Here is a 27306-nt window from a genome sequence, read left to right on the forward strand (position 1 = left end):
GTTAACCCTTTATATTTTTGTAAAATATATATAAATCATTTGTTAAAAATCCTAAAATTGAAGTAATAAATAAAATATTTTAAGATAAGATAAAATGTGCTAAGCCATCTATTAAATAAATTGTCTGTAAAAAATATTAGTAACACATTCTTTTTAAAATACTTTAAATTATTAATTAAAATTTATTATAACTTATAAAAATAATGTGAGTCATTCTCTTTTTTTACTTTTGATTTTATTATTTTCTTTCTTTATATATCATTTATAATAATAAATACATTATTAATACATATATTTATATTAATATGTTAATTTATATCTTTAATTTTAAATATAAATTTTGCCTTTCTTTCCTGTTGTTTTTAAAATTTAATTATGTTTGGATTTGTGTCAAATGTAAGACATACTCAGGTCTTATATCCATAAGCTATTCCCAGTGATGTGGAAAAAAAATGTCTACTATGAAAAAAGTAAAACCAAGCGGATGCCTAATTCATAGTGCAAAAACAATTTTTCAAACATTTATAAATATCGAACACATTAACACATACACTTTTAAATAATTTGAAATATTTAATAAAAAATATTTAATACTTTTTAACAACTACTCTTGGGAAAATTATTAACAAAACCATTTCGGACATACAGTTTTTTTTTCTATTTATTGACAATTTATAGATGAATATTAAAAAATAACTTGTAGAATAATAAAGAAAATAAAAACAGGAGGTGACGGTCCAAACAAGTCTTGCGGTCTCGTTGCACTTCCACAAGTCACAACTGAAGCAACACACACGTATAAATAATCACACCCCCTCGGCGCTTTCTTCTCCAAATTGAAACGCAAACTCACTTCACTGCAAAAATGACCGAACAAACCAAGTTCAGCATCTTGTGCAGCCTATTCACGTGGACGCAGAGAACCAAATCGCCGGCGAAGAAACGAGCCAAGTTTCGCAAGTTCCTCGACTCATTCTGCACCGATCACAACTACTTCGCCGCCATTCGCCTCCTTCTCCCTAACCTCGATCGCGAGCGTGGCTCCTACGGTCTCAAGGAGTCCGTGCTCGCCACCTCCCTCATCGACGCTCTCGGCATGTCACGTGACTCCCCCGATGCCATTCGCCTTATCAATTGGCGCAAAGGCGGTGCATCCTCCGGCGCCAGTGCCGGCAATTTCGCCCTTGTCGCCACCGAGGTTCGTAAACGGTGTCGTTTCCTCTTTCTTAGGGTTCTCTGTTGTGGTAAGAATTGAGAAATGAAGCGTTGTCTTTGTAACAGGTGCTGCAGCGTAGGCAAGGGATGGCTTCCGGTGGATTAACGATAAAGGAGTTGAATGAGTTGCTTGATCGGTTGTCTTCCAGTGAAAACAGGTGTGCTGTGTTTTGTTGTGTACAGTTCTTCTCTTTTGAATGGCTATGGAGCCACATTTACTTTAACCTTACTGGTTGTAGCTTTTGCGTTGGTTTGAGGTTGATAGGTTTTTTAAAACATGCACTTAGTTATTGTCTCTATCATGTTTACTACACGACGTCATGTGGCATCATATCAAGTTTAATTAAAGGGAACGAAATAGTTTTGTTTCGGGAGAAAATTTGTGAAAAATATTGATAAAGAAAAATAAAATAAAAAATGAAGATGATTTGAAAAGTTTTAATAGACATGAGAAGAAAATTGTTGTTGCTAGAGAATCTCTTTCAACCATTCTTTGTATTTTTATGAATGAGCTTGGAGGTTTAGGTTGATAATTTGTTAAGTAGTCTGACTTCAAGCAACCAGAGGAATTTCTAGAACATGCTTGGATATCTAATAGCCAGCAATGGGATGATTCTTAAGCTCATTGTCAAATTTGAAAATTTATTGACTGGGAAAACTGGTTTCAATTCAAATCACTTGTAATTTGTTTTTGCATGTCCATTTGACCCAAAGGAAGGACTACAAACTAGTTGTATCCAAAGGCTCATAGCTGTCTAGGTTTTTATCCTGCTACATTATCTCTCCTATGAAGAGCCAATTTCTAAAGGAAACTTTGCAATCACTTCCCAAGTGAACCAGAATTGAGCTCTTAATATGATAATACCTAATCCACTTTCTTATGATGGTTTGCTGCAAATTTTGTCTCAAGATGAAGTTCTTGCTCCCTGTCCATCCAGCAGCTCAGGCTCAATGTATACCGGGCCTGAAGTGTATTCTAAGATGAGTTGTTTTATAAAGTAATTAAAATAAGTAATCTATTAAAATTTTTGTAATTATATATGAAGCTAATTTTTCTAGCCTCTTAAGATGCAAAATTATTTATTAGATTATTGTAATTGATTTCATTCAGCAAGAAAAGAAGTTTAGTAATTATTAATCTTTTTAGGGGGCTCATGCTATGGCTTTACAGCCTTATGCTTGGGCTGTCACTGCCATCCAAAAATGAGGATAGCAATAATGAAATAATAAAAATGAAGGATAACATAAAAACCTCCTTATTCTTCATTCTCCAAGCTGCCAGGGGTGAAAAGTAGAAAAAAGGCACAAACTAAATGATCAATCATGAATTAGGGCATTGGTTACTGTGCCTTTAATCTCTTTAGACTCTGGAATTTGAATAGAATTGGGAGATCAATGTTATTTGTTGATGCCAAGGGAGTATATATATTTATACCAGGTTCTGTTATCTACTAAAATATTTAGGTTCTTAACTTGCAGATGGTATTGAATAATATTGTTTACACTTTACACTTTGATGGTGCATCATGGTTTTCCTGTCAGTGCCTTAGTAGCTGCCCTGTTTTGTAAGGCTTCTATTGTTAGTGTAGAAAACATGAAAATACTTTGCTGATATTGAACCGGAATATTGCATATCTTCACATTGCTGTCAAATATGTTGCTATTATGCTAAAAGTTTTTATGGTGAATTGGTGATGTTAAAATACTCTAGTGGTTGTATACATCTGGCTTCACCATTCTTAATAGTTTTTATTTACTGTAAAGTATGATGACATGACCATGGTTACAGGGCTGAGAAAACTTTGGTCCTTTCTACTCTTATCCAAAAGACAAATGCACAGGAAATGAAGTGGATTATCATGATAATCTTGAAAGGTGTTTTTTCATTTACTGTAAATTGATTTAATACCTTAAATGAGATTTGAGCCTGCAACTAAATTTTGCTGCAGATCTAAAGCTGGGAATTAGTGAAAAAAGCATTTTTCATGAGTTCCATCCTGATGCGGAAGACTTGTTTAATGTTACCTGTGACTTAAAATTAGTCTGTGAAAAGCTAAGGGATCGCAATCAACGTCATAAGCGGCAGGTTAGTTGTGATTTATTTAAATAGTTTTGGAACTCTATATAGCCTGTTATGGTGGCAATTGTTATCTTTTTTATTCTTCTAACTTGGGCTCTAAATGAGCCCAAATAGAGCTGAAGACTAGCGTTATGGGTGCTGTGTTCTTATTGGGAGAATCTAGCATAAAGCTAGATCAAGCGCAGAAGTAGAAAATAAAGCCATGACTTGTAATATGTGAGAGCTTTTTTGGTTGAGACAACTGCTACTAGAATTTTCAGTTTTGCAAATAGGCTTATTGAATGAAATAAAGGTTTTTGAATGTAGATTTTTGAATTACAATTGTAAAAAAAATAATAACAACCAAGCCTTATCCTATATGATAAGGTTGGCTGCATTGATGACTTCTTGCCATTGAATTTGGTTGAAAACCAAATTTTTAAGAATATTTTTATCACCCTATCTTTTTTTTTTTAAAGTTCTTCTGGGTCTCATTCTACCTTTTACTGGATTAAAACGACTTTTTGTTGTCTTTGCCATTTTAGATACTACTTTAATATTTACTTTTATACAATTATTTTTTATTCATTTTTTTTTCTGTGTGACTATTTATCAATCTTAACATTCTCATGTATGCTACTTTTGTTTTTTTCTTATATTATTCTTTTGAGACCCAACATTTATCACCGTATAGGATAGCTAGTCATATAATAGTACAATAAATTTTTTTTCTTTCTGTTTGGTAGGTATTTTACTGTTGCATGTAACTTCTAATATTTTTCTCTACTTTAATCCCCGAGATTTTATTCTATTAGTAACATCTTTATTAATCTTTTTTTTGTCCTTTTCTAGAATCAATCTTAAGTACTTGAATTTGAAGTTTTATGAAATAATGTCATCTCCAATTTCAATTTTCAGTACATAATCCTCATATTAATTTTTTGTTAAGATTACAATTGTAAAAGCAATTTGCATTATTTACACATGCTAATAATTGCTTACCTATAATAGAACTGAATTATGGCAAAAAAATATGCGCTAATAAAGGAAATAAAGAAATTAATCTCTTGAAAGGGAAAAAAAAAAGGATAAATTTCTCCTAAAATAGTAAATCTACTGCAATACTTAATAGGCTCTGCGAAACCTCCAATCCCATCTTTCATTAGTGAACTAAACATATAGAGGTTATTTTCAATTTGTTCGAGAAAATATCCTCTTCAAGGAAATCCCTACGTTGTGTAAACTTTAATAATTAACTAGCAGATATTTTCACTAAGTCTTTCTAGAACCCAATGGGAAAATGCATGTCTAACAAACTTGATATATGACTTATATGCTCCAGCTTGAGAAGGAGTATTGATATTACATGAATTAATTGGTATTAGTTTATATTAATTCATATCTCTTGTAAAATCTTTAAACTTGAGTTGTGGAAGAAACTTCAGAATTTAAGAGTTTTTTCTTAAGTAGAAGTAAGACAAATAATATGCATTGCAATTTTAACAAAAATCAAGATGAGTTATGCATTGAAAGTTTAAAATTGGAGATGATGTTATACTACATGTTTCCAAATTTAAATACTTGGAGTCAATTTTACATAATGATAGATAAATTAATGAAGATGTTAATAATGGAATACAAGTTGATGATTAAAATGGAAAAATGTATTAAAAGTTATTTGTAATTATAATTGTAAAGTACTTATCAATCTAAAAGGGAGGTTTATTATACAACAATATGGTCAACTATCTTATGTGGTAATGAATGTTAAGTCTGAAAAGAATAACATGGAAATAACAAAAATGAAAATGTTAAAAGTAAATGAATGGTTATATAAGATAAGAAATGATTGTATATGTAAAAATGTTGAAGTAACACCTATAGTAAAAAAAAGATTGACAACTGTCTTGCATGGTTTGGGCATGTGCAAATAAGAGCCCTTAAGGTATCAATTAAGAAAGTAGATAGATATCATGACTTTTAAGTCTGATAAAAAGGAGTAGAGAAAGACCTACAAGAAGTTTAGAGAAAGTTATTAAAAGAAATTTTTTTATTAATAATATTTCTGAAAATTTGATTTTTGATTGAAATTAATGACATCTTGTGATTCATATTGCCAACTTCACTTAGTGAGATAAAGCTTGTTGTTATTGTTGTATATCTTTTGTTGTTATATATATATATATATATATGGACGTTCCCACTTGCATATTGCTTCTTAGCATGCCATGTATGAACAATCCTGATAGGAACTAAATCAGTGAAAGAGAAAAAGAATAGGAAGTTTTATTATTGATTGGGTGAATTTCCCAGGTTGTTTGAGAGAACCTGGACTCTCCCTAATCAATGAGTACAATCCTTTCTCCAATTGACACAATCTGCCCTATTTTCCTCTCTTTAGTTCTATTTATACAAGTGATGCCCTTTCCTAATTGCCACTAACTAACTAAATACTTATTATAAGTTAATGAGTTATCGAACATATTCTTTTTTTCCTTCTGTAGGATATTGAAGTTGGAAAAGCTGTGCGTCCCCAATTAGCTAAGAGAGTTGCAAATGCAGCTGAAGCATGGAAGAAGGTTTGGTTTGCTAATCAGTCACTTATCCCCTCATCCAAATCATTTGTCATTCCCATCATCTTTTGTGGCTACATCACGCGGTGATGAAGACCAATTTGCTTCATCCAGGATTTGAAACCACTAGTGGGGCCTTCCCATGCATGAACCCTGAAGTTGCATGCTACTTGACCACTAGGTTCTAAGGCAGCATCCGTGGTCCACTGTTATTGCATCTGTATTCAGCATTTTTTTTAATAAAATTTCTTTCTGTTTTGTTTTCTTCATTTTTCTTCAATGGCTTAAGTTATTAGATATTTTGATGGTAGATGTTAATTACTTTTGAGCTGAAACAGTAATATTAAGTTAGTAATAAATGCCAAGACACAAATGATTAAAAAAGTCACAAATATCACTACGGTTAGAGCTTATTTCTATCCAATCCTTCTATGCTGCAAATCATCTTCCTTTCCACTGTCTTCAAATTTCATTTGACCCATTGCTGATCTTGTATCCTCTTACTTTTCATTACTTTGTGCAAAAGGCTGCAGCCTGCCACTACTTTGGACCACTGTGATGGCTGATGACCTCTAGATTCAACATATGTGGGAAACAATCTTAGAATTATTTCTTGGGGTGTCAATTGTGATAACTGATAAGTTTTTCATGAACTTTTTTTTATCAGCTGTGCAATATTAGGTAAAATAAATTGTCAACTTTTAAAGTTCCAATCCCACTCATCCAAGCCTATATGTAAATCTCCCTTATGACAAATTCGAATCTTGAACAGTAAATCTGGAATGAATGGCTACTATCTTTCTTGACAATGTAAGCTAGAAATCAATTGTTAAAATATTTACAATATATATGAGGAAGAACAATGCATAAGATATTAGGATAATTTATCATTAATGATTATTTAGGTTTAATTTTGTATGTGTTACATTATTTTTAGTGATCTTCTTAGGGCTTTTTTCTAATCTTGAATGAGTCATTTGTTCCTTGTTAAAAGTCCTATATTGGATAAGAATATACCCAAAATACTCTTTCTAAGGTTTGGACAACCTTCTTATAAGCTAACTTTTAGAAGTGAGTTAGACTTAATTTTCTAAATAGTATCGAAGTTTATCCAATTTGAATGTTAGATCACTAATAGGTGTTCAGTCCTACAAACATCACAGTCTTGTCCTATCCTCAGAGTGAGGGAGGTGTGTTAAGATGTTCCATATTTGATAGGGATAGGACCAAAATACTCTTTATAAGGCTTCGATAACTTTCCTTCCATGAACAAGCTTTTGGGAGTAGCTTAGACCTAGTTTTCTAATATTCGCTTATTTGATTACCATTAGGAGTCTAAGCTTAATATGATTCCTAGTATAAATAGAGGTTAGTGATTTCATTGGTGTATCACATCATTATATACCATATTATCACATCTAAGAAGAATATCATCAAAAGTTTCTTTCTTTTCTTTTTTTCCCTATCTAAACCCTATAATTTCAACATCAGTGACCACTCATCACTTAAACCAGCTAAGGCTGTGGCCAATGATTGTGCACACTTTTGTCTAAGGTGATTTGCAGCACAAAAGGAGTTGAGGACTGTAACAATTGTATTTAGAACTATTTGTGGGATAAATATATGATATCATGCATGGTGAATTCAATAATTTGGTATTTATTACTCACTTTTCCTTTTTGTATGTTTCCTCTTTAATATAGCTTCATGGGAAGGAAGTGGTTGTTGAGTGCAAATTTGATGGTGACCGTATTCAAATTCATAAAAATGGGACTGAGATACATTTCTTCTCAAGGCAAGTGCATATGTGTGTTTTATATCCAAATGTGTGTGTATATTTTTAACCTCAGACTGTGGTCCTTTTACCCCAGGAGGATTCTTGCTTTCATCTCCACCTTCCCATTATGTGTTTTATTTCTGACCTTGAAACTTTCAAGTTCAGAAATTGAAACCATAAGAATTCTCTGTGTTTTATATTCATATGGCAACTTATACATTGAGAAGCAACATAATGTAACACAACATAATGGTTGTCCTTTTTTTTTTTTTTGTGGGTTTTCCATTTGTTTTGGTATTTCTGAAAATGTTAGTGTTATGCAATAGTTAGTTCTTACATATTTTTTTCCTAGATAGATCTTCTGTTATTTACATTTTCATCCACTATTGCAGGAACTTTCTTGATCACTCTGAATATGCACATGCGATGTCTGAAATCATAATACAAAATGTTATTGTTGATAGGTGAACATTTATTGTGTTTCATGTATGGCAGTTTTGTGTTTTTTGAATAATTTCTATCCCATTCTTTTATTCTTGTTGATGGGCAGACTGTATGCATCAATAATTTGGAGGGTGCATGTCTCTGACATTATTGTATGTATAGCAGATGATGTGTGTATGTTTCTTAAATGACTCATCTATTATTTTTTTCTGGGTCCTTGTGAATATTTTTAGGTGCATCCTTGATGGTGAAATGTTGGTGTGGGACAAGTCTTTGAATCGTTTTGCTGAGTTTGGCTCAAATCAGGAAATAGGCATGAACTTTAATTTGGTTTTGTCATTGTAAAGCTTCAATTTTAAGTAGCACTACTGTTTAATGTTCTCTGTTCTTGGCAGCCAAGGCAGCAAGGGATGGACTTGATAGTGATAGACAGGTTCTCTATTTTGTATTTGTTTTTTGTTTTGTACGAGAAGCTATTTAGTTCAATTTTAACCTTTACTAGGTCCTTTCTTGATGCAGTTATGCTGTATCCTTGTATTTGAACAGTTCAACTATTAATTCCAGCTATCAGAGAATCTGATATGATTTTTGGGTTCAGTGGAAGACTGAATATCTAAATCTGTATGTTGTATAGATTTTCAAATGCAAGAAACATTTATTTATGTTATGCCTTCACTTGAGAGTGGCTAGATGTTGCATTTGATATCCTTTATTTTGGAGATACTAGTGTGATTCATCAAACTTTGAAGGAACGGCATGCAATTCTATGTAAAGTTGTAAGGCCAATGAAGGGTCGCTTGGAAATATTGGTGCCTAGTGGTGGTATCAATAGTCGTTGTTCTTCTGGTAAGATATTCTCAGGAGCAATTGGTCTTGTCTTGTGCTTACTTTATGGAAAAACTTTTTCTCCTTGCATGTTAGGTGTCTGATTCCTAAATTGGATGTTGTTTGTTTACCAACTTGTTAAGTATTCTTGTTGTTTTGGTATCATCATCATCATTGTTGTTGTTGTTGTCTAGTTGGTGTGGTTCATCTTTCTGATCTAGGAATATGAGGGCTAAGTCGCATTTGATACTTATTCCTAATGGATTACTTCAATACAACTCTCATAATTGAGGATTGTTCAGTGACCTTTTTTTAGTGGACCATATAAATGAAATTTATATTTGAAGACATGTTTAGGCAATTGTGATATTGTTTTCTTATTGTAACTAGAGGAAAGATGGGGAGAAAGAGAATGTGCATGGGGTTTGGAGACATGAAACTAGGTGAGCACATGTAGTAAATCTTGTGCAATGGCTTTCATTATTTAGCTATAGCAATCAAAATGAAGCCTTCCTGTTGCACCACACCAAAATTGCATTTTGTGGGATTGTGCAGGATCGTCGTTTGAGATTGTAAACTCGGTGGAAATGTTTGATCCTGCCATGCCTGAAATTTTCAATTTAACCCTAAAACCCATGACCCAATTTGGTGACTATTTGTTAAACACACAAATCAGAGCCAAATCAAATAGGACCAAATCAGAACCCTAAACACGCAAGAAGCACTAGTCTCTGCTGCCTACTGCCTTTGGTTATCCTACTAACTGCTCACCCACTCATCCCCATCAAGTGACAATGCCCAAAATCCTCTTCTTGTCTCTGAGCTGTGATCTACAACCTGCTTTGTTCTATTACTGCAGGAAGCTTTGTTATGTGACCATATGTGTGTGTGTGTGTGTGTGATATCCCATGATTTACAATCTTCGTTCCCCTCCTTGATCTTAAGAAGAATATTGATTTTGACTACCTTGTTATCCTCCAGCGCTATTATCATCTGTTCATCTTAGTAAATATTTTCCTTTTATCCAATAAAAAGAAAGAAAGGGAAGATAACTAGTAAAATTCATGTAATATATTCAAATCTCAAAATTTGTGGGACTTCGTATCTAGGGAATAGGAATAAAGAGGAAAGAATTTGTTGCATTTTTTATGTGTTTAGAGGCTCATTTGGTGGACGTGGGAGGATAAGAAATGATAGTTGGGTAGGAACAATGCTTTTCTTATCCTATGTTTAATCAGACTATTTCATTAGATAGCACAGCATTATGCTATTCTATCCTATCTATTTCTAGCTTTTATCCCTCACTAGATGACATTTATACTGGAGAAATGGATCGAATAAGCTCATAAGATAGACTTATTATATTCTATTAATTAAACAAATGCCAGAAATAAGATAAAGTACAAAAAGTATCTTATCCTATTTTATTATCTTGTCCGCCAAAAGGGTAGTAAGTGTCTTCATGACTATTGCATGAATTAATTAAGTTCAGGGAATGGTAATGATTTTTGTTTCTCTTACCATCTCGTGTGTCTTGCTATATAATTGCAATATCATTCCAAATCATCATTATATTCTTGTCGTTATGGATGTGCAGTTTTTAATCTTGATTGTGCATCTACATTTCTACTAGCAACATGCATATCCTTGATACTATATGTATTGATTCAATGAATTGGCATATGATCATATAATGTTTGTGACTTTTGAACCATATGTTAATTGATTGGATAACCTCTCGTCCATGCTGCTATACAGGTGAACCTTGTTGGTCATTTATTGCTCATAATGTGGATGAAGTTGAGAGATTTTTCAAAGAAACAATTGAAAATAGGTTAGTGAAAAGCCTGATTCATTTTGTCACCCAAGTTATATCTATATTTAAAGCAACAATCTGTATTTTTCTTTTTAACTGACTTGTTCAAGATTGATCCAAGAGGGTTTAGAAAGTTTTTAAATCCATAACAACTATTTTTATATGCCAAGCTAAATGGATGCACTACTTTAGTATAAGGAGCCTATCATGAATCAATTACACAAAAAGTTTATGCTATTAGGTGAAGGTACATGAATGTTCTTATATTATATATCTAAGATGTTTTGGCTTGAAGAGTGGATAACGTACAGGATAACTTAATTAAAATTGAACTTTTTTTTATTTGAAGAATGGGGTTACCAATGAATGAACTCTAGACCATTGGATCATAGTGGTTTTGTTACCATGTCCATGTCAACCCTACCCTTCTAATAAAAAAAATTAATTTTAGCACGAAGTAAGTGAGCTTGTAAATTATCCTTGCTTCTAGCACAAGGACTCATGTGAGGGGTGGCATGTTAGATATACAATATGATGCTATTCATGTGTTTTCACTTGGCAGCTTAAACTTTTGGGATAGTTGGTTCATGACATAGTATCAAAGTGAATGTCTCATGCCAGTTGTTTCTGTTGAGAATATTTGTATTTCCATATTTACCTTCTTTCATTTTATATAAAAATCTGATTAATTATGTAAATAATGTAATTAGGATTCTGCTGTAATTACCTAGTCAATCCTTATAATCCAGGGATCTAGTTTTGTACATAGTTATATTATAAGAACCTCTGAATGACAAGCAAGGAACTAAGTTTTTACCTTAATTATTTTTCTGTCTCAAGTTGGTATCGGAGCTCACATTCTGTGGGCCTGATAAAACAAACTACAGTATCGCCAACCCTAGTTGTCCGGACGTCCGGCCACCGTTTGGCCCGTGACTTCGACACTAGCCCTAGAAGCCTCCAATCGGCTGGGTCGTCTCCCGGTGTCCCACACGCCGCCACGCAGGCTTACCAGAAAACCAGGCCGTTGGCGTGTGAAAGCCACACACAGTCCTACGCGACTCCATTTGTCTCGCTGCTGGACCTGTTCATCTCGTCGACATACCCTCTGTCTCTTCTGGATGTCCTTTTCCCGGTTGGTGAGTTGTGTTTAGTCTCCTCCGTCTCTCACCAAGCTTAGTCATGGCTTCTGACCTAACAGAGTCAACTCCTAAGTCAATTGCTCCCTGACAGCACTGGACCCTTAAACAAAAATCCTGTATCCTTTGTCTTCTCTGGAAATCCATCCATAACTTTAGAGAAACTTAATGGGAAAAATTATATGGATTGACAAGCTGCAGTGGAAATATGGTTTTTGGGTCAAGGTGTCTTTGACCATTTGACTAAGATGGCAAGTGACATTAATTTCACTGGACGAGATCAGTGGAAGGAGGCTGATTATCAGTTAGTTTCACTTCTATGGTAGTCCATTGATCCGAAGTTTTTAGTCCATTTTTGCATTTATAAGATGATCTATGGAAGAAAGCTAGTAGTGTCTATTCAAATGATGTTTAGCGTCTCTACGACGTTGTACATAATTTAGCTGCACTTCAAATGACAGATCACAATCTTCCATCATATTTGAACAGAACACAGTCCACCATTGATGAAGTAAAATTGGTTTTGATAGGTGATGACCTTCAAAAAGTCTTAGACAAGATTGATAATACATGCATGGTGTTCATCCTTCATGGCCTTCACAAAGATTTTGAATCTGTTCGGAACCAAATTTGACAAATTCCAGTATACCTACAGCAAAGAATCTCATTGATCACCTATTGCATGTTCCCTCTCTTGAAACTATGATAGGAAATAGTTCCCAACCAGGTTTGGAGTCTTCTGCATTCTTCTCAAATGTGATCAACCATGGAGGTCGACGTCGTGGTCAAGGTGGTGGAAGAGGAGGTCGCAGTTTTGAAAATCGTCCACAATGCTCCTATTGTAAACGTATGGGCCACACTCAAGATAAGTGTTATTCCTTGATTGGGTTTCCCAAGAAATCAGCCAATGTGACGTATTCTCAATCTTCTGCTGTGGAAAAACAAATTAACTTTGGAGGAGAAAACTAGAATATTTTGTCAGATATGGAGTACAAGGAGTACCTCCAACTAAAGATAGTAGAACAACAATCTTCCTCTGCCATTGCTCAATCTAGTAACTTCACAATTTTCCTTTCTCACTCATCGTCTATTGGACCTTGGATATTAGATTTTGGTGCTTCTGACCACATAATTGGTAATCCTTCTCTTTTTCAAAACTGTTACAACTTAAAACAGCTTACCACATCACCCTTGTTGACGGCTCAAAAGCTAATGCTATTGACATTGGACAAACTACCCCTCTTCATGATTTATCCTTGAATTCGGTTCTTGTACCTAATTGCCCCTTTAATTTAGTCTCAGTCAGTCAATTTACTCGCACTCATAATTGTTTCATAACATTTACTGCTGAATCTCTCTCTATATAGGACCGGAGTACAGGACAAACGATTGGAGTAGGATTTGAATCGAGTGGTCTTCATTATTTCCAGCCTCCTACCTCAATTGTTTGTACTTTTGCAGATTCCCCCCTTCTCTTGCATTGTCGCCTAGGTCATCCAGGTCTAAATAAATTTAAGCACATGGTTCCTCACCTCTCTCATTTACAGTCTTTGGAGTGTGAGTCATATCAATTAGGTAAACACATTCGAGCCTCCTTTCCAAGTGCTGTCCATGGTCAAACAAAATCTCCATTTGATCTTGTCCATTCAGATGTGTGGAGTCCGAGTCGTGTTAATTCTATCTTAAGGACATAGGTACTTTCTTATTTTTATTGATAATTACTCAAGATGTACTTGGATTTTTTAATGAAAGAGTGTTTAGAATTATCTACAATTTTTCAAAATTTTTGTAATGAAATTCAAACACAATTTGGTCGCTCTATTCGAATCTTGTGTAGTGACAATGCCAAATAATATTTTTCTTCACCTTTTAATCACTTTATGACTTCTCATGGCATGTTGCTTCAATCCACTTGTCCACACACCCCTCAACATTATGGTATTGCAGAAAGAAAACATTGTCATATTATTAAAACTGCTCGAACTCTTTTGTTACATGCTAATGTACCTTTAAAATTTTGGAGTGACAATGTCCTTACAGTAACTTTTTTAATAAATAGGATGTCATCCTCTGCTTTAAATAACAAAGTAACTCATTCACTTTTATTCTCTAAAGACTTTCTGTTTAAAGTTTCCTTACGTGTTTTTGGTTCTACTTGTTTTGTCCATGATCTCATTCTAGGACTTGAACGTGTTTGCTATTTCCTCTGTTACTATTCCTAAAACAGTCAAGGAAGTACTTTTATATCCAAGGTGGCAATAGGCTATGATTGACGAGATGCAGGCCTTAGAATCCAACCAGACTTGGATACTTGTTCCATCTTTTCCTGGAAAATTTGTAGTTGGTTGTCGTTAGGTGTTTGCCATTAAGGTGGGTCCAGATGGACAAATTAATCTACTTAAAGCCCGATTAGTCGTTAAAGGCTACACATAGACTTTCGGCCTTGATTATGGTGACACTTGCAAAAATGACTTCAGTTTGCCTCTTCTTATCCATGGCTGCCCCTCTACCAACTCAATATCAAAAATGCATTTCTCCATAGTGATTTAGCAGAAGAGATTTATATGAAGCAACCTCCTAGTTTTGTTACTCAGAGGGAGTTCTAAGGATTTGTTTGCAAGTTACGGTAGGCTCTATATGGCCTTAAACAAAGTTCTCGAGCATGGTTTGGCAAATTTAGTATAGTTCTCCAACAATTTGGGATGACTCGTAGTGAGGCAGACCATTCTGTGTTTTATAAACATTCTTCTACTAACTAGTGCATTTATCTTGTTGTCTATCTAGATAACATTGTTATCACAGGCAATGATTATAATGGTATCACCCGACTCAAGCAGCATTTGTTTCAATATTTTCAAACTAAGGACTTGGGTTGATTGCGATATTTCCTTGAGATTGAAGTAGCTCAATCAAAAATTGGTGTCGCCATATCTCAAAGAAAATATACTCTTGATATTTTGAAAGAAACAAGAATGTTGGATTGTAAGCTAGTTGATACCTTTATGGATCCAAATGTCAAACTTATGCCAGATAAGGGAAAGTGGTATTCAGATCCAAATCAGTATGGAAGACTAGTTGGGAAGCTGAATTATCTTACTATGAATTGGCCAGACATATCTTTTCCAGTCAATGTTGTAAGTCAATTTCTTAACTCTCTTTGTGATAGTCATTAGGATGCGGTGATTCGAATCCTGAGATACATCAAAGGTTTTCCTAGAAAAAGATTAGTCTATGAAAACATAAATCATACTGATATTGTTGCATGCTAAGATGCGGATTGGACTGGCTGCCCAAGTGATAGATGATCAACTCCAGGATATTGTGTATTGATTGGAGGCAACCTAATTGCTTGGAAGAGTAAAAAGAAGAATGTTGTTGCTAAGATCAAGTGCTGAAGCTGAATATCGAGCAATAGCCAATACCTCATGTGAACTTGTATGGCTAAAATAACTTATTGCTGAGTTAAAGTTTTGTGAGGTAGGGCCTATGAGACTTATTTGTGATAACCAGGCAACCTTACATATTTCCTCTAATCCTGTCTTTCATGAATGGACCAAGCATATAGAGATTTACTGTCATTTCATTCATCAGAAGGTTCTTTCTGGTGAGATTGTTACGTCGTTTGTGAACCCTAATAATCAATTAGCTGATATACTTACCAAGACACTTCGAGGTCCAAGAATAACATATATTTATAACAAGCTTGATGCATATATATATGCACCAGCTTGAAGAGGAGTGTTTAGAATATTTGTATTTCTATATTTACCTTCTTTTCTTTTATATAGAAATCTGATTGATTATGTAAATAATGTAATTACCTAGTCAATTCCTATAATTAAGGGATCTAGTTTTGTACAAATTTATATTATAAGAACCTCTGAATGACAAGCAATGAACTAAGTTTTTACCCTAATTTTTTCTGTCTCAAGTGTTTCATAGTTTCAGTCATATTGTTTGGTTAAATAGCCACTTGTGGGGGGTGTTGGAAAGTCTCACATCACTTGCTTCAATTGATAAGGTTTGATTTATACACTTATTATACACACTTCACTTAATGTCAGTGGTTTAAAAATGTTATCTAACTACAATTAAGCCGTCACGAAGGGAACCTAAAACACCCAATAAATCTCCATCAGCGGGAAGCAAACCACATGAGTAGACTAGAAATCACGTTCTACGACTATCTCAGTTCTTTTTTGAAGATAATTAGGGAGATCATATTTATTAGAGGCACACCTCATCAAATGTCTGCATACAAGCACTTGTGTGTTCTAATTGCATGCAAGTATTTGTTTTCTTTTGTTTCTTTTTCTATATTTGCATATATGTGAATATTTAGATGTATTAGAGTCTAGGAATATTAAAACTGTTTGTGATCCTCCACTATATAGCTTCAGCTTTTGGTAGAGTTGGTATTTGATTTGATATCAGTGCTTCCTTGACCTAGTAATCAGAAGTTGTCCTTGTCACATTCTTCTAATTTAGTTGATTTTCAATTTCTCCATTTTTCTAGTTCAAGAATTCTTGCATGAGAAGGGTGTGTTAGAGAGATAAAATTTATTCAAGAGCCTCCGCCTAATAGCTTTTGAGAGAGTTGGTCTTCCACAAATATGCATCGCATTGCCTTCATGTCTCTATACTTATTTCATACTTGATCTATTCTTCAAGTAACAAATTGTGCTGAAGAATTATACATACAGTGTCATTATGCAATTTGGATAATTTTTGTGTGCAGAATCTATATTATTTTTCTTTAATCTAATATGTAATATATTATTGCAAGTGGGAAAAATAAGACATTGTGGGCACTTATTTTTTTCTTCCTTTATTTAGAGATGAGGGCATTGTTGTAAAAGACCTCAGCTCCAAATGGGAACCTAGTGATCGTAGTGGAAAGTGGCTAAAATTGAAGCCAGAATACATTCAAGCTGGCTCTGATCTGGATGTACTTATCATAGGTATATGATTTGTGTTAAACTTTTATACACCATGAATCAGTTTGTTTAGTATGGTTATGTTGACTTTCCTCTTTTTGACTATTTATAGGCGGCTACTATGGTTCTGGACGACGTGGAGGAGAGGTTTGGTCATTTTTGCATTGCAGTTGACCTTTTAACAAATTATCCTTTTGTTCTTCAAATGAACTTGGAGGGACACTTTTTTCATTTCAGGTAGCTCAATTCTTGGTGGGCTTGGCAGAGCGTTCATCCCCAAATACTCACCCTAAGCGGTATAAATGTGTCAGGGCTTTAATATGATTTTGGTCTATATAAATTTGTCAGTTTTTGGTTTTGGGCCCTCTTTAATTTGAGTTTTGTAGTTCCTTGTTGTCTACGGTGATCAAATTGTGTATTTCCTTGCTGGAGAAGGAGAACTCTCATATAAATAGTGTAATACAGTATGATATTTATCCCTAAAAAAAGCTAAATTGCAATAAATGCTGTCCTACAGCCAAGACTATCCTAATTAAAGAGATAATAACATAATTACAGCTACACAATCATGGCTATAAATGCTCTTCTACAGTTGGGTTATCCTAATTAAAGAAATAATAATATAATTACATAATTATAGTTGTACAATCATGCAGGATCTGCTGGTTTGAATGACCAAATACTCTACTAATAATTATAATTATTCTGCCAATCAACTCCACTAATAATTATAAACTAGGTTGCACAAGTACAATACTTGTACCAAATATGAGTACGAGATACATTTTTTAAGAAATTAAGAGCACAGATACATTAACATAATTTCTTTAAAAAATTATAGTTAAAATTTTTTACAATAAAATGTTATATTAAAACTAGGTCATCCTTATCTTGGAGCACTTAAGTCTTTTCTTCACTATTGTCTATTTTTAGTAAACATTCAAATTAGTTCTTGAGATTTTAAAATGAACTCATTAATTATTAACTTTATCAAATGTTAGGCACCTTAGTTTAACTAACAGTATTTGTCATAGTGGTATTAATTTTTGCCGTTAAATGATATTTGAGATGCCAAAACAATACTGTTTCACACAATTTTAGCAGAGTTTTAGGTGATGGTAGCAAGAACAATGGATGTAGGGGTAGTGGAAGAAAGAAAGAACACAATCACAGTGATGTAAATTAGTCAGATTAGTCATTGAAATTATGTGAAACGATGTCATTTTGATATTTTAGGTGTCACTTAACAGCAAAAATTAATATCATTGTGATAGAAATTATTAATTGAACCAAAGTACTTGATGTTTGACAAATTCGAGAATTAACAAGCTCATTTTAAAATCTTGGGGACCAAATTACCTTTTGCTCACAATCTCAATCACTAATCTAGGTATCTACTCACTTTTTTCTATAAAAGGCATCTTGATTACTTACTACATATGTTTAGGCAAAGCACATTGTTTGCCTTCATCCACTACTATTGAATATGATCAAGTTCGGAGTCAGTTTTTAGTGGTATTTTGAGCCATGTTCCTATTTTATCTTCCAATAGTTACTCCTATTTTATCACATTTATGGATGCTTGTACTTGGTGTTAGAGTGTACATACTACGAACTTCTATATTCAAAATATATCATCTAAATCATGATTATTTATTCAACAAGTTGAGGCATGTCAAGTTTATATCTTTTTGAAAAATATAACAATGTCTTATAATAGTGAATATAATTTGTTTGATATTAAATAAACAACTTAATGATAAGATTGTATTAATATTATTAAAACATTTTCAATCAAGTGTTAATAAGTTAATATAATACATTGAAACTAATGTTTGAGTGAACTGATGATTGAATCTCACAAAGTATGGATATGAGATAATGAATCTTTTCACAGGTAAATATTGAGATATTGATGTATTAAGTTGATCTATTATGAGAATATTGCATGAATTGTTGCATGAACATTATAAATGTTTTTAATGTAATAATGGTATATGCAGTCCTTTAACATGAAGTTATTAAGATTCGTGTGTAAGGAGCTCTATATTTTAATTCTATCAAATGCTATTTGTAACAAGTATTCATAAAGTTGGATAAGATTTGTTTTTTTTATATAAGAAGAGTAATATCTATAGGCTTCTTGATAAAATTAGACTATACAATGTATAACTATGCTCAGTAACATAAAGATCTGATCTTTATTTGAAAAAATATATTCAAGTATCAAGAAAATAAAATTAGACTTAAAAAAGTGATACATTTCATTTCTTGCATGCAATTAAATATATGAAAAGATGGACCAATATATATGATCACATAAATAAGTTATATTGATTTAATGATATTCTTAGTATTTAGATAATGATTAATTGTTGTAGATATCGTTTATTATTTATGGTATTAAATATAAAGATATTATATTTAATATTATAAATAAATATTAAAAAAAATCTCTAGAGTCGCTAGAAAATTCAAATTCTATTTAGATTAGAATTATAATTAGGTTAAATTTGTATGAAATGAACACAAATGCTTATTCATGTTATTAGGGTTTCTCTTATTATAATAGTGGCATTGGATGCAAAATCCTGATTGATGTGACTGTACTTCTCCATTGCCTACTAGCATGGTAGCTATGAAGATTTTTTTATGAAATTGTTTGTGTGAATATATATAGAGATGTGATTGCGGCTGAGACAGCCATGTTTGTCCTAATAAGTTAACTCTAAACCCTTCCTGGTATGATTGAATGCTTTGAAATGTGAGTCTCATATGAGCATCAGAGAGCATTTGAGAATGTTCAGTGTTCTGCGTTCAGTGTTCTGCTGTCATAGTTCATGTGCATGATTCCCAACACACAGTACACTTGGATTTATATTTTGAAAAATTAATCTGATACACTCAATTGTGCTTCAACAATTTAAAAATATAGTGAAGGTCTAGTTTTCCAAACTGACTGGGGAGTGGGGAGGCAAATTCAAGGGTCTCTCCAAATTGTTGCAAGATCTTCGGATCATTCAGAGTTATTTGTCCACACATGCACCCTTAAAATGCAACTATTGAAAGGAAGTATCGGTATATTGTGGAGACTGGACTTACACTTCTATTAATGCAACACTTCCTCATAAGTTTTGGGATCATGCTTTCCTCACAGCTGTCTACCTCATTAATCAGTCTCATACATTCATCAAGCTCTTCAAATTCAGACTCTCTCTCACTCCAAAACTTTTGGATGTGCATGTTACCCTTTCCTTAGACCCTATAATCAACGCAAGTTCTCATTTCACTCCAAAGAATGCATTTTCCTGGGCTAATTGTTGAATCCCAATGGTTACAAGTGCCCCCAGATTGCAAAATTTATATCACCAATCATGTTATCTTCAATGAACTCTGATTTCCTTACAACACTCTCTTTCCTACCTCAATGAACTCTGATTTCCCCTACGATTGTTACTCAACCGATTAGCATTTCTCCTCTAAAACTCATTTGAACCGATTAACACTCAAGACAAGAGGTCTCCAATGCTCCATCTGAATTCTGAAGACACTCTTCTCCAGTTACAGAACCTGCAAGACACGTCCCTTTTATTATTTAAACCATCAATGAAAACTGTTCCCTCTAGCTTTTGAACAGTTTCAAGTTATAATTAATTTAAATTTGTGCACCAAAAATGGAAATCTTTTCTAGCTTGTAAACATGCTGTAAATTATGTACTTGGGTTTTTCTAAATTAGTTATGGTATGGATATATTAAAACTTTAATCTACCCCTTTCGGGACAAGGTAGGAAGTTGATACTTAAGACTCGCTGGTTTTAATTTATGAGTAACTATCTATACATATTTTCATTAATCATGTTCTTTGTATTGCAGATTTATCTCCTTTTGCAGAGTTGGTACTGGACTATCTGATGATGAGCTTGATGCTGTAGTAACCAAATTGAAACCTTACTTTAGGTAAGTTATATATTCAGGTCAATCTTTTGGGAGGTAATATTTTATTCTTTTTTTACTATTGCGTATGTGTTTTAGTTGCTTGCTTTTCTGGTATTGAAGTTAATAAGCTTTAATATTATTCTATAATTTCTCTAATATCTTCGCATTCTCTGCCTCTTGTCTCTCCCAGAAAGTGTGAATATCTTAAGAAGAGGCCACCATGTTTTTATCAAGTTACTAATCATTCAAAAGAAAGACCTGATGTGTGGATTGATAGCCCTGACAAGTAAGTATTTCTGCCTTAATGTCTGAACTCTTCAAGTACTTGTTACTTCTATTTTTCAATGTTGATCAATATTAACCCTTCTTTTCATGCAGATCAATTATTCTGTCTATAACCAGTGATATCCGAACTATAGAATCTGAGGTATGTGCTTGCAAATGCAGTGTGTCTATCTGAAAGTGAAAGGATTCCAGTCTGCATAATCTTTCTTGTCTTCTGAACTGCACAGCTTTAATCTGAATGATTTGATTTGCAGGTATTTGCTGCACCTTATAGCCTGAGATTTCCTCGGATTGATAGGGTCAGATATGACAAGGCTTGGTATGAATGCCTTGATGTTCAATGTAAGTGGTATGCAAAATAGGTTTTTGTATCTTCATTGATGATGTTGCTATAAGATTGATTCCTTTCTTTTTCCTCCTTTACAGCATTTGTAGAACTAGTACATTCTAGCAATGGTACCACACAGAGGGATACAGAATATGGCAGCAAACAGGACAGTAAACCAAGACAAATGAAAACCTCCATAAGGGGAGGAAAGAAAAACATGTCCATTGTTCCTTCTCATTTAATTCAAACTGATGTTTCCAGCGTTAAGGGGGGTTCCTTGATATTTTCAAATATGATGTTCTGTATCCTGGAGAATCTTGCTAGCTACCAATCATCTGTTCAGCCAATTGACTGCTAAAAAATTTCCTACCTATATTTTGTTTTAAAAATATCCCTTTATAATTATTTTCTCATGTTAAAAGTTGTTTAGTAGGCACTTGTGCAGCATGCTTGAAGGCTTTCTAGTCCTTTGCACTATCCTGTATGACATTGTACTACTAGCCTAGTTTATTCTACACAATTAAATGATATGCACCCACATTGGCTACATCTTCCCAAATTTCCTCTCACTTTTGCTCCATTTTTTTTTTGGAGTTGCATGTGCTTCCATGTATTCATATTTTCACATTCATTGAAATGCATGTCAAAAGAAAGCAATTGCGTATGCACCAGAAGTAATGACAATCATCTTTCCATTAAATAAGGCCCTTTGTTGATGACCTTCAGGCTCCATTGTACTTGTGTTCCTCATAGTAAAAAGACCCTTTGTTGCCATAAAAATAAAAAGAATGCAATTCTTTCCATTATGAAAATTTTGTGTGCTTTTCTAAAGATATTGACATTGTAACAGCATTAGAGAAACAATTCATTTTATCTATTCAATCATCTTGATTTATTTGAAAATACTCAGGTGCAATATAGTTTCCCTTGACATGCATAGACTTTGTTAATGTGCCTCCATCTCATTCTCTGGAGTCCTTGCACAAAATAATTGCTGAGAATGGGGGAACTTTCTCGATGAATTTGAATAACTCAGTCACCCATTGTGTTGCAGCAGACAGCAAGGGTTTTTTTTCTCTCTCTCTCTCCCTCCGTGTGTGCATGCACGCTTGCATTTATGCATATGTGCAAGTGTGTGCACATGCACGTGTATTAAAAGGATAGTTTTATTGTCTGAATTTCTATTAAAAGATAGTTGTTTATAATGTAGGTTTTAAATTTGAGGCAGCCAAGCATCATGGTGATATCATTCATTATACTTGGGTATTAGATTGCTATACACAAAAGAAGCTTGTCCCCTTAGAGCCAAAGTGAGTTTATGATCAAATATAAACATATTTACATCCAGTAAATGCTCTTCTGATTTTATATTGCTTTCAATGTTTTCTTTGAAGGTACTTCCTCTTCCTATCTGAACTGACAAAGAAGAAGTTACAGGAAGAAATTGATGAGTTCTCAGACTCTTACTTCTTGGATCTTGATCTTGGAGACATGAAACAGGTAATACCTTTGCTATTAGCTAGTTTCTATATTGTCAAAATTTGGGGAAACAAGGAAGTAATGGCATATTGAAATGTGAAGAAAAAGGACCACCATATTAATGTCAAAATGGGTGTGTGGTTTTCAATTTGTTCCTAAATGCATCTTTCTATTTTGAATTTTGCACTCCTTTCTTTTTCTTTTTTCACTTTTTCCTTTTGTAGGAGTGATAGTTTCCTTTCCTTTTGTATATTGTGGACCTTTGTTGTAAGATGGGTTGTTTACATTGTAACTAGTAACTCGTGATTGATGTTGTTTTTTCTTTCGTAATATTAACAGAGTCAACTTTGGTCTTACCTTATTAAATTGATTTGAATTCCATTTATATTATCTTTTGCAGCTCTTAAGCAGTATTCATAGGTCAGAAGATCCCAGCACTGTCGATCATTACAGGAAAAAATACTCCCCAAAGGATAAGTGGTCTTTCTTTTGTGGATGCTCCATTTATTTCCACACTGCAATACCATCACCGTAAGATATAGTAATGTTAAGTCTAATCTATTTTTTTAACTTAAGCTCTTCAATCAGGGTTTAGGATTTTGATTATGATCATTATTTTCACCAAGTTTGCTCCTTATCTCTCTAATTATTCAATATTTTCATACAGTAGGGGAGATTGGCATTTTCTATTGCAACTTGCTTTGAGGAGATTCAAGCTTGAAGTCCTCATGGGTGGTGGAAAAGTTACCTCAAATCTTTCTGATGCTTCTCATTTAGTGGCCTTGCATACACCAGAATGTTATACTGATTTTGAAGAAATACAGAGTTGGTAAGTGATCTGTCTACTGGCACCTTGTCAAGTATGCATTGTCAACATTTATGAATTGCTATTGTTTAGCCTTATCAATTTTTATTGTAAGACATATAATATGGTCCTTTTGTCAAGTATGCATTGTCATCATTTATGAATTGCTATTGTTTAACCTTGTCAATTTTTATTGTAAGACATATAATATGGTCCTTTTGTTCTAATTATAACACCAGTGTACCCAAAATGTCCATTTATTGTGTGAATGGAGGTTTACTTGGCAAAAATTGTGAAATGAGGATAACACCATTGTACCCAAAATGTTCTTCATTTGGGCCTTTCACAAGTACATGTTACCAAAGATGAAAAAGGCCAAAAATTAATACTGGCATAAATTTGACATTCTGTTTCCAATGGTGTTATGGCTTATCTTGATGGTTTTCAAGGTGTAGGTTTTCTAAATATTGTATTGAGTTATGAACAATTTCCGTTCCCTTCATCTTAATAAATTTCTTCTCTTAATAAAAAGAGTGGTGATTGGTGAGTAGAAGCTCCATTTCCCGGCTCGGATTGAAACCACTTGGTGAACAACAATAGTTTGTTTGTATGTTATTTATTTAATTATTTATTTTCTTATTTATGTTTTCACATACTCTTCTACCCCCCTCCCCCCTTCTCTTACCTTTGGGTTGGGAGAGGTGGGTGCTATTTCAACTATGCAGTTTCAGTTCAGTAGAAAGAAAAATTCTCCGAAGCAGGAGGTTGCATATAGTTAAGTCCCAGTGGCTAGAAGATTGTATGGACAGTAGCCAAAGATTACCAGAAGACTCTTACAGCTTGAAACCCTGTGGAATAGAAGAGTCAACTACTGAAGATTGGTAAGTTTATGCATGAGCAGTATTGACAAGGTTGAAACCTGTTGGGAATGCAATTGCTTTAATAATTTGATATATTATGTTCCTCACAAGTGATGTAACCTGCAATTATGGTATTATACTGTTAACTCGAGTACACAGTGAATTTTGTATTTATTACTAGAAACAATCTGTTTTTTAGGCCAGAATTACAGCGCATAACATAAACAACATAGGTTTTCGCCCTAACAAAGAGTTTCTTCCTTCAGCACTCATCAAATAGTAAAACTACCGCATAACCACCCTGAACTCCACACACATAAAAGAATCTCACACTAACTGTCACACCATTCTTCTACAACTGCCTGAATAACTTCATAAAGACATAAGAAAATAGACAACAACAATAATTCAGATCTATGACTACTTAAGAATTGCCTAATGACACAAGTACACACAAACACCAACAATTCAGGCCAAGTAGGTGTAAGTTTGTTGCTTAGTCTCTCTCATGAACTTTCCATGGCCTAAGTATCTTATGCTGACTTCATGGGGCATTTGTGCCAATTTACTGCATAAAAATCTTCACTTTGTTTTGAATGTCTTTGACGGTAGATGGTCCTTTGGTGATTGAATAATTAGAAACACTGGGAACTAAATTCATGTTATGCTAATTCAATAAGCATTTATTTACTTTTATAAGCTTAGAGAGATTTAATACAAATTACTGAATGGGGGATGCTTGAATTGACTCTCATATATTAGGAAATGAAATAGAAAGATCGCCAGCTATATGAGATAAAAGCTTACGAGGAGAAGATAATGTAGACCAGTTGACTCTAGAATTAACTGTGACTGACTCGAGCGTTAATAAAATAAGTAGGTTGAAATTGCAAATAAGTCTTTTGACTATTTAGCTTCATTATTTTGAAATTTTGAATCATTTTTAACTTATGAAAGAAATAGTAGTTAGAAATGTAATTTATTGAGGTATGAATATCAAATTGGTATTTCTCTCTCCAAACCAAAATTATTCCTTTGCTATTTGTCTTAACCTGTGAACTGAGCCAATCTGATTCCAGTTTCAAGGGCATCACTTGTCCTTTAGATTTGCTTTGAAATAGGATTGTGTTTATAGCTTGAATCTGGTGTGTTTTGCAAAGAGATTGAAAACTTTGCTGTGTTCTTGATTTTTCCTTTTCCCTTCTTTTATACTCTTCCTGTTTTGGAGAATATCTGACTGCTTGTTTTGATTTTCCCTGTTTCCCTCTTATACTAGCACAACTTATCTTCATATTGGGGTAAAAAGAATCCGATGACAATTTTCATGCATACTGAACCATACCATAAATTGTTTTATTTTCTGAAAGGGGGAAGATACAATTTGCAATGACAGCTGCGGAAATGGGTAAACCCGAATGCTGCAAATTCCTTTAGATGCTATTGTCTTCGTCTTGATATAAAATGAAAGGCGAAAAAGTGATAATGAATAAAAGAGCTCACGCCGAAATCAAATTTAAACCAATGTTCCACATCATATTGTTAAGACTAAAGAACTGGCATATACAGAGAAATCATTTCCTTATCTGACACAGCTGGCTTAATGGATTGAAAAGAACAAATAGAATTTGCTATTTGACGAATCTCTGTTTATTTCAAACATGTTTCTTTCAGCGTTCTAGTATACCTCTGCTAAAATAATTATGACAGCCCCCCCGGTGTTTGAAATGTTACACCAGGAAACAAATGCAACATTGATAGTATTAGCTATGGTCAAATGTCGGAGTCCATACAAGGACTGTACACTTTGTTCAATCTATATTTTCCTTGACATTTGATCGGTTTTTGCTATCTGTTTTAGTGAACATGACTTCGCGTTAGAGGCTCATTTGGGTGGACATAATGTACAAGACCAAAATATAGCTTTCGCTGGCAAGGGAAGTAAACAGAGTGCAGAAGCTGCTAATGAAGACAGCATGACTTTGTTGTCCCAAGGGAAGGGAGACCAAAGAAAAAGAGGAAGACCTGCTGGCAGTGGTATCAAAAAAGTAAGAAGAGTTGGAAACCAAACTCGAAGAGGACGACCACAAATTGTGAAAAAGCGTGCTAAAATATGTAGGTATGAATCAGATGAAAGTGATTCTCATGACGAAACACTAATTAAGCAGGAGATTGACACTACAGAAGGGAATATTGACTTTTACAAGAAACATTCAGAACCACAGAAAACTGAGGAACGTGAAAATGTCCGAGTTGCTGAAACAGTGGAAAGTTCTCAACAAAATAAGGTAGAGAAGCAAGAGGACTTGACGTTGAAGGACAGCGAACATGAAAGAATGTTGGTTCCCGAAAATGAAATGAGTGATAGGCACAATGACCAAAACAATGAGGTTGATCCCGTGCAGGCCATGTTGTTTGACATGATTCCTAGCCTTGCCACCCAAAATGTTGAGCAACCTATGAATCGTAGTGTTGAAGAGAAGCTACCGGAAATATCCAATGCAGAAGCAGAGCCTACTATTACAAAGAAAAAGAAAGTTAGCTACAAGGATGTTGCTAGCGAGCTTCTCAAGGATTGGTAGAGCATAGTCTTACTGATGTATTGCTAGGTCTTTATATTAGGAGCTAGTTGATATCCAAATCTTAAAATCAGGTTTTCTTTGGCTTTGCTTGCAAGTTTGATATCTGGATTTTTTTTTTCTAGATGAATAATGCACTAATTTATATAAGGGTAGTATTGAATGAAAATGTGAAAGTATTTAACACTGTTGGAACTAGAGTGTTGTATATTTTTTTAATAATTAAGATTTATTAAAAGGATGTAAGATTT

At 33.8% G+C, this 27306-nt stretch overlaps 1 protein-coding gene across 8 annotated transcripts; it reads left to right on the forward strand.

Moving 5' to 3' along the window:
* The first annotated feature begins 820 nt into the window (after positions 1 to 820).
* Positions 821 to 27306, forward strand: LOC113865648 (DNA ligase 4). Of its 8 annotated transcripts, none has more exons than XR_003505004.1 (27): positions 821 to 1198; positions 1282 to 1373; positions 3005 to 3090; positions 3165 to 3301; positions 5779 to 5853; positions 7551 to 7642; positions 8017 to 8088; positions 8302 to 8381; positions 8464 to 8501; positions 8588 to 8594; positions 8759 to 8914; positions 10652 to 10727; positions 16685 to 16809; positions 16898 to 16932; positions 17023 to 17081; positions 20660 to 20743; positions 20913 to 21008; positions 21101 to 21149; positions 21262 to 21349; positions 21434 to 21637; positions 22276 to 22401; positions 22546 to 22645; positions 22730 to 22835; positions 23215 to 23345; positions 23482 to 23639; positions 24319 to 24500; positions 26332 to 26458. XR_003505004.1 is itself a non-coding variant. In XM_027500350.1 (27 exons), the coding sequence occupies exons 1-27, from the start codon at positions 866 to 868 to the stop codon at positions 27056 to 27058; spliced, it is 3492 nt and encodes a 1163-aa protein (XP_027356151.1). In that variant the 5' UTR covers positions 821 to 865; the 3' UTR covers positions 27059 to 27203. The 8 variants fall into 8 exon arrangements, 7 of the variants coding, with proteins under 7 accessions (XP_027356151.1, XP_027356168.1, XP_027356184.1 ...); XM_027500350.1 differs by having other exon boundaries at positions 23482 to 23643; positions 24345 to 24500; positions 26332 to 27203; XM_027500367.1 differs by having other exon boundaries at positions 20678 to 20743; positions 23482 to 23643; positions 24345 to 24500; positions 26332 to 27203.

This window comes from Abrus precatorius, unplaced genomic scaffold (assembly GCF_003935025.1).
Source record: "Abrus precatorius isolate BTA unplaced genomic scaffold, Abrus_2018 Scaffold10, whole genome shotgun sequence".
NCBI classification, from domain to species: Eukaryota; Viridiplantae; Streptophyta; class Magnoliopsida; order Fabales; family Fabaceae; genus Abrus; species Abrus precatorius.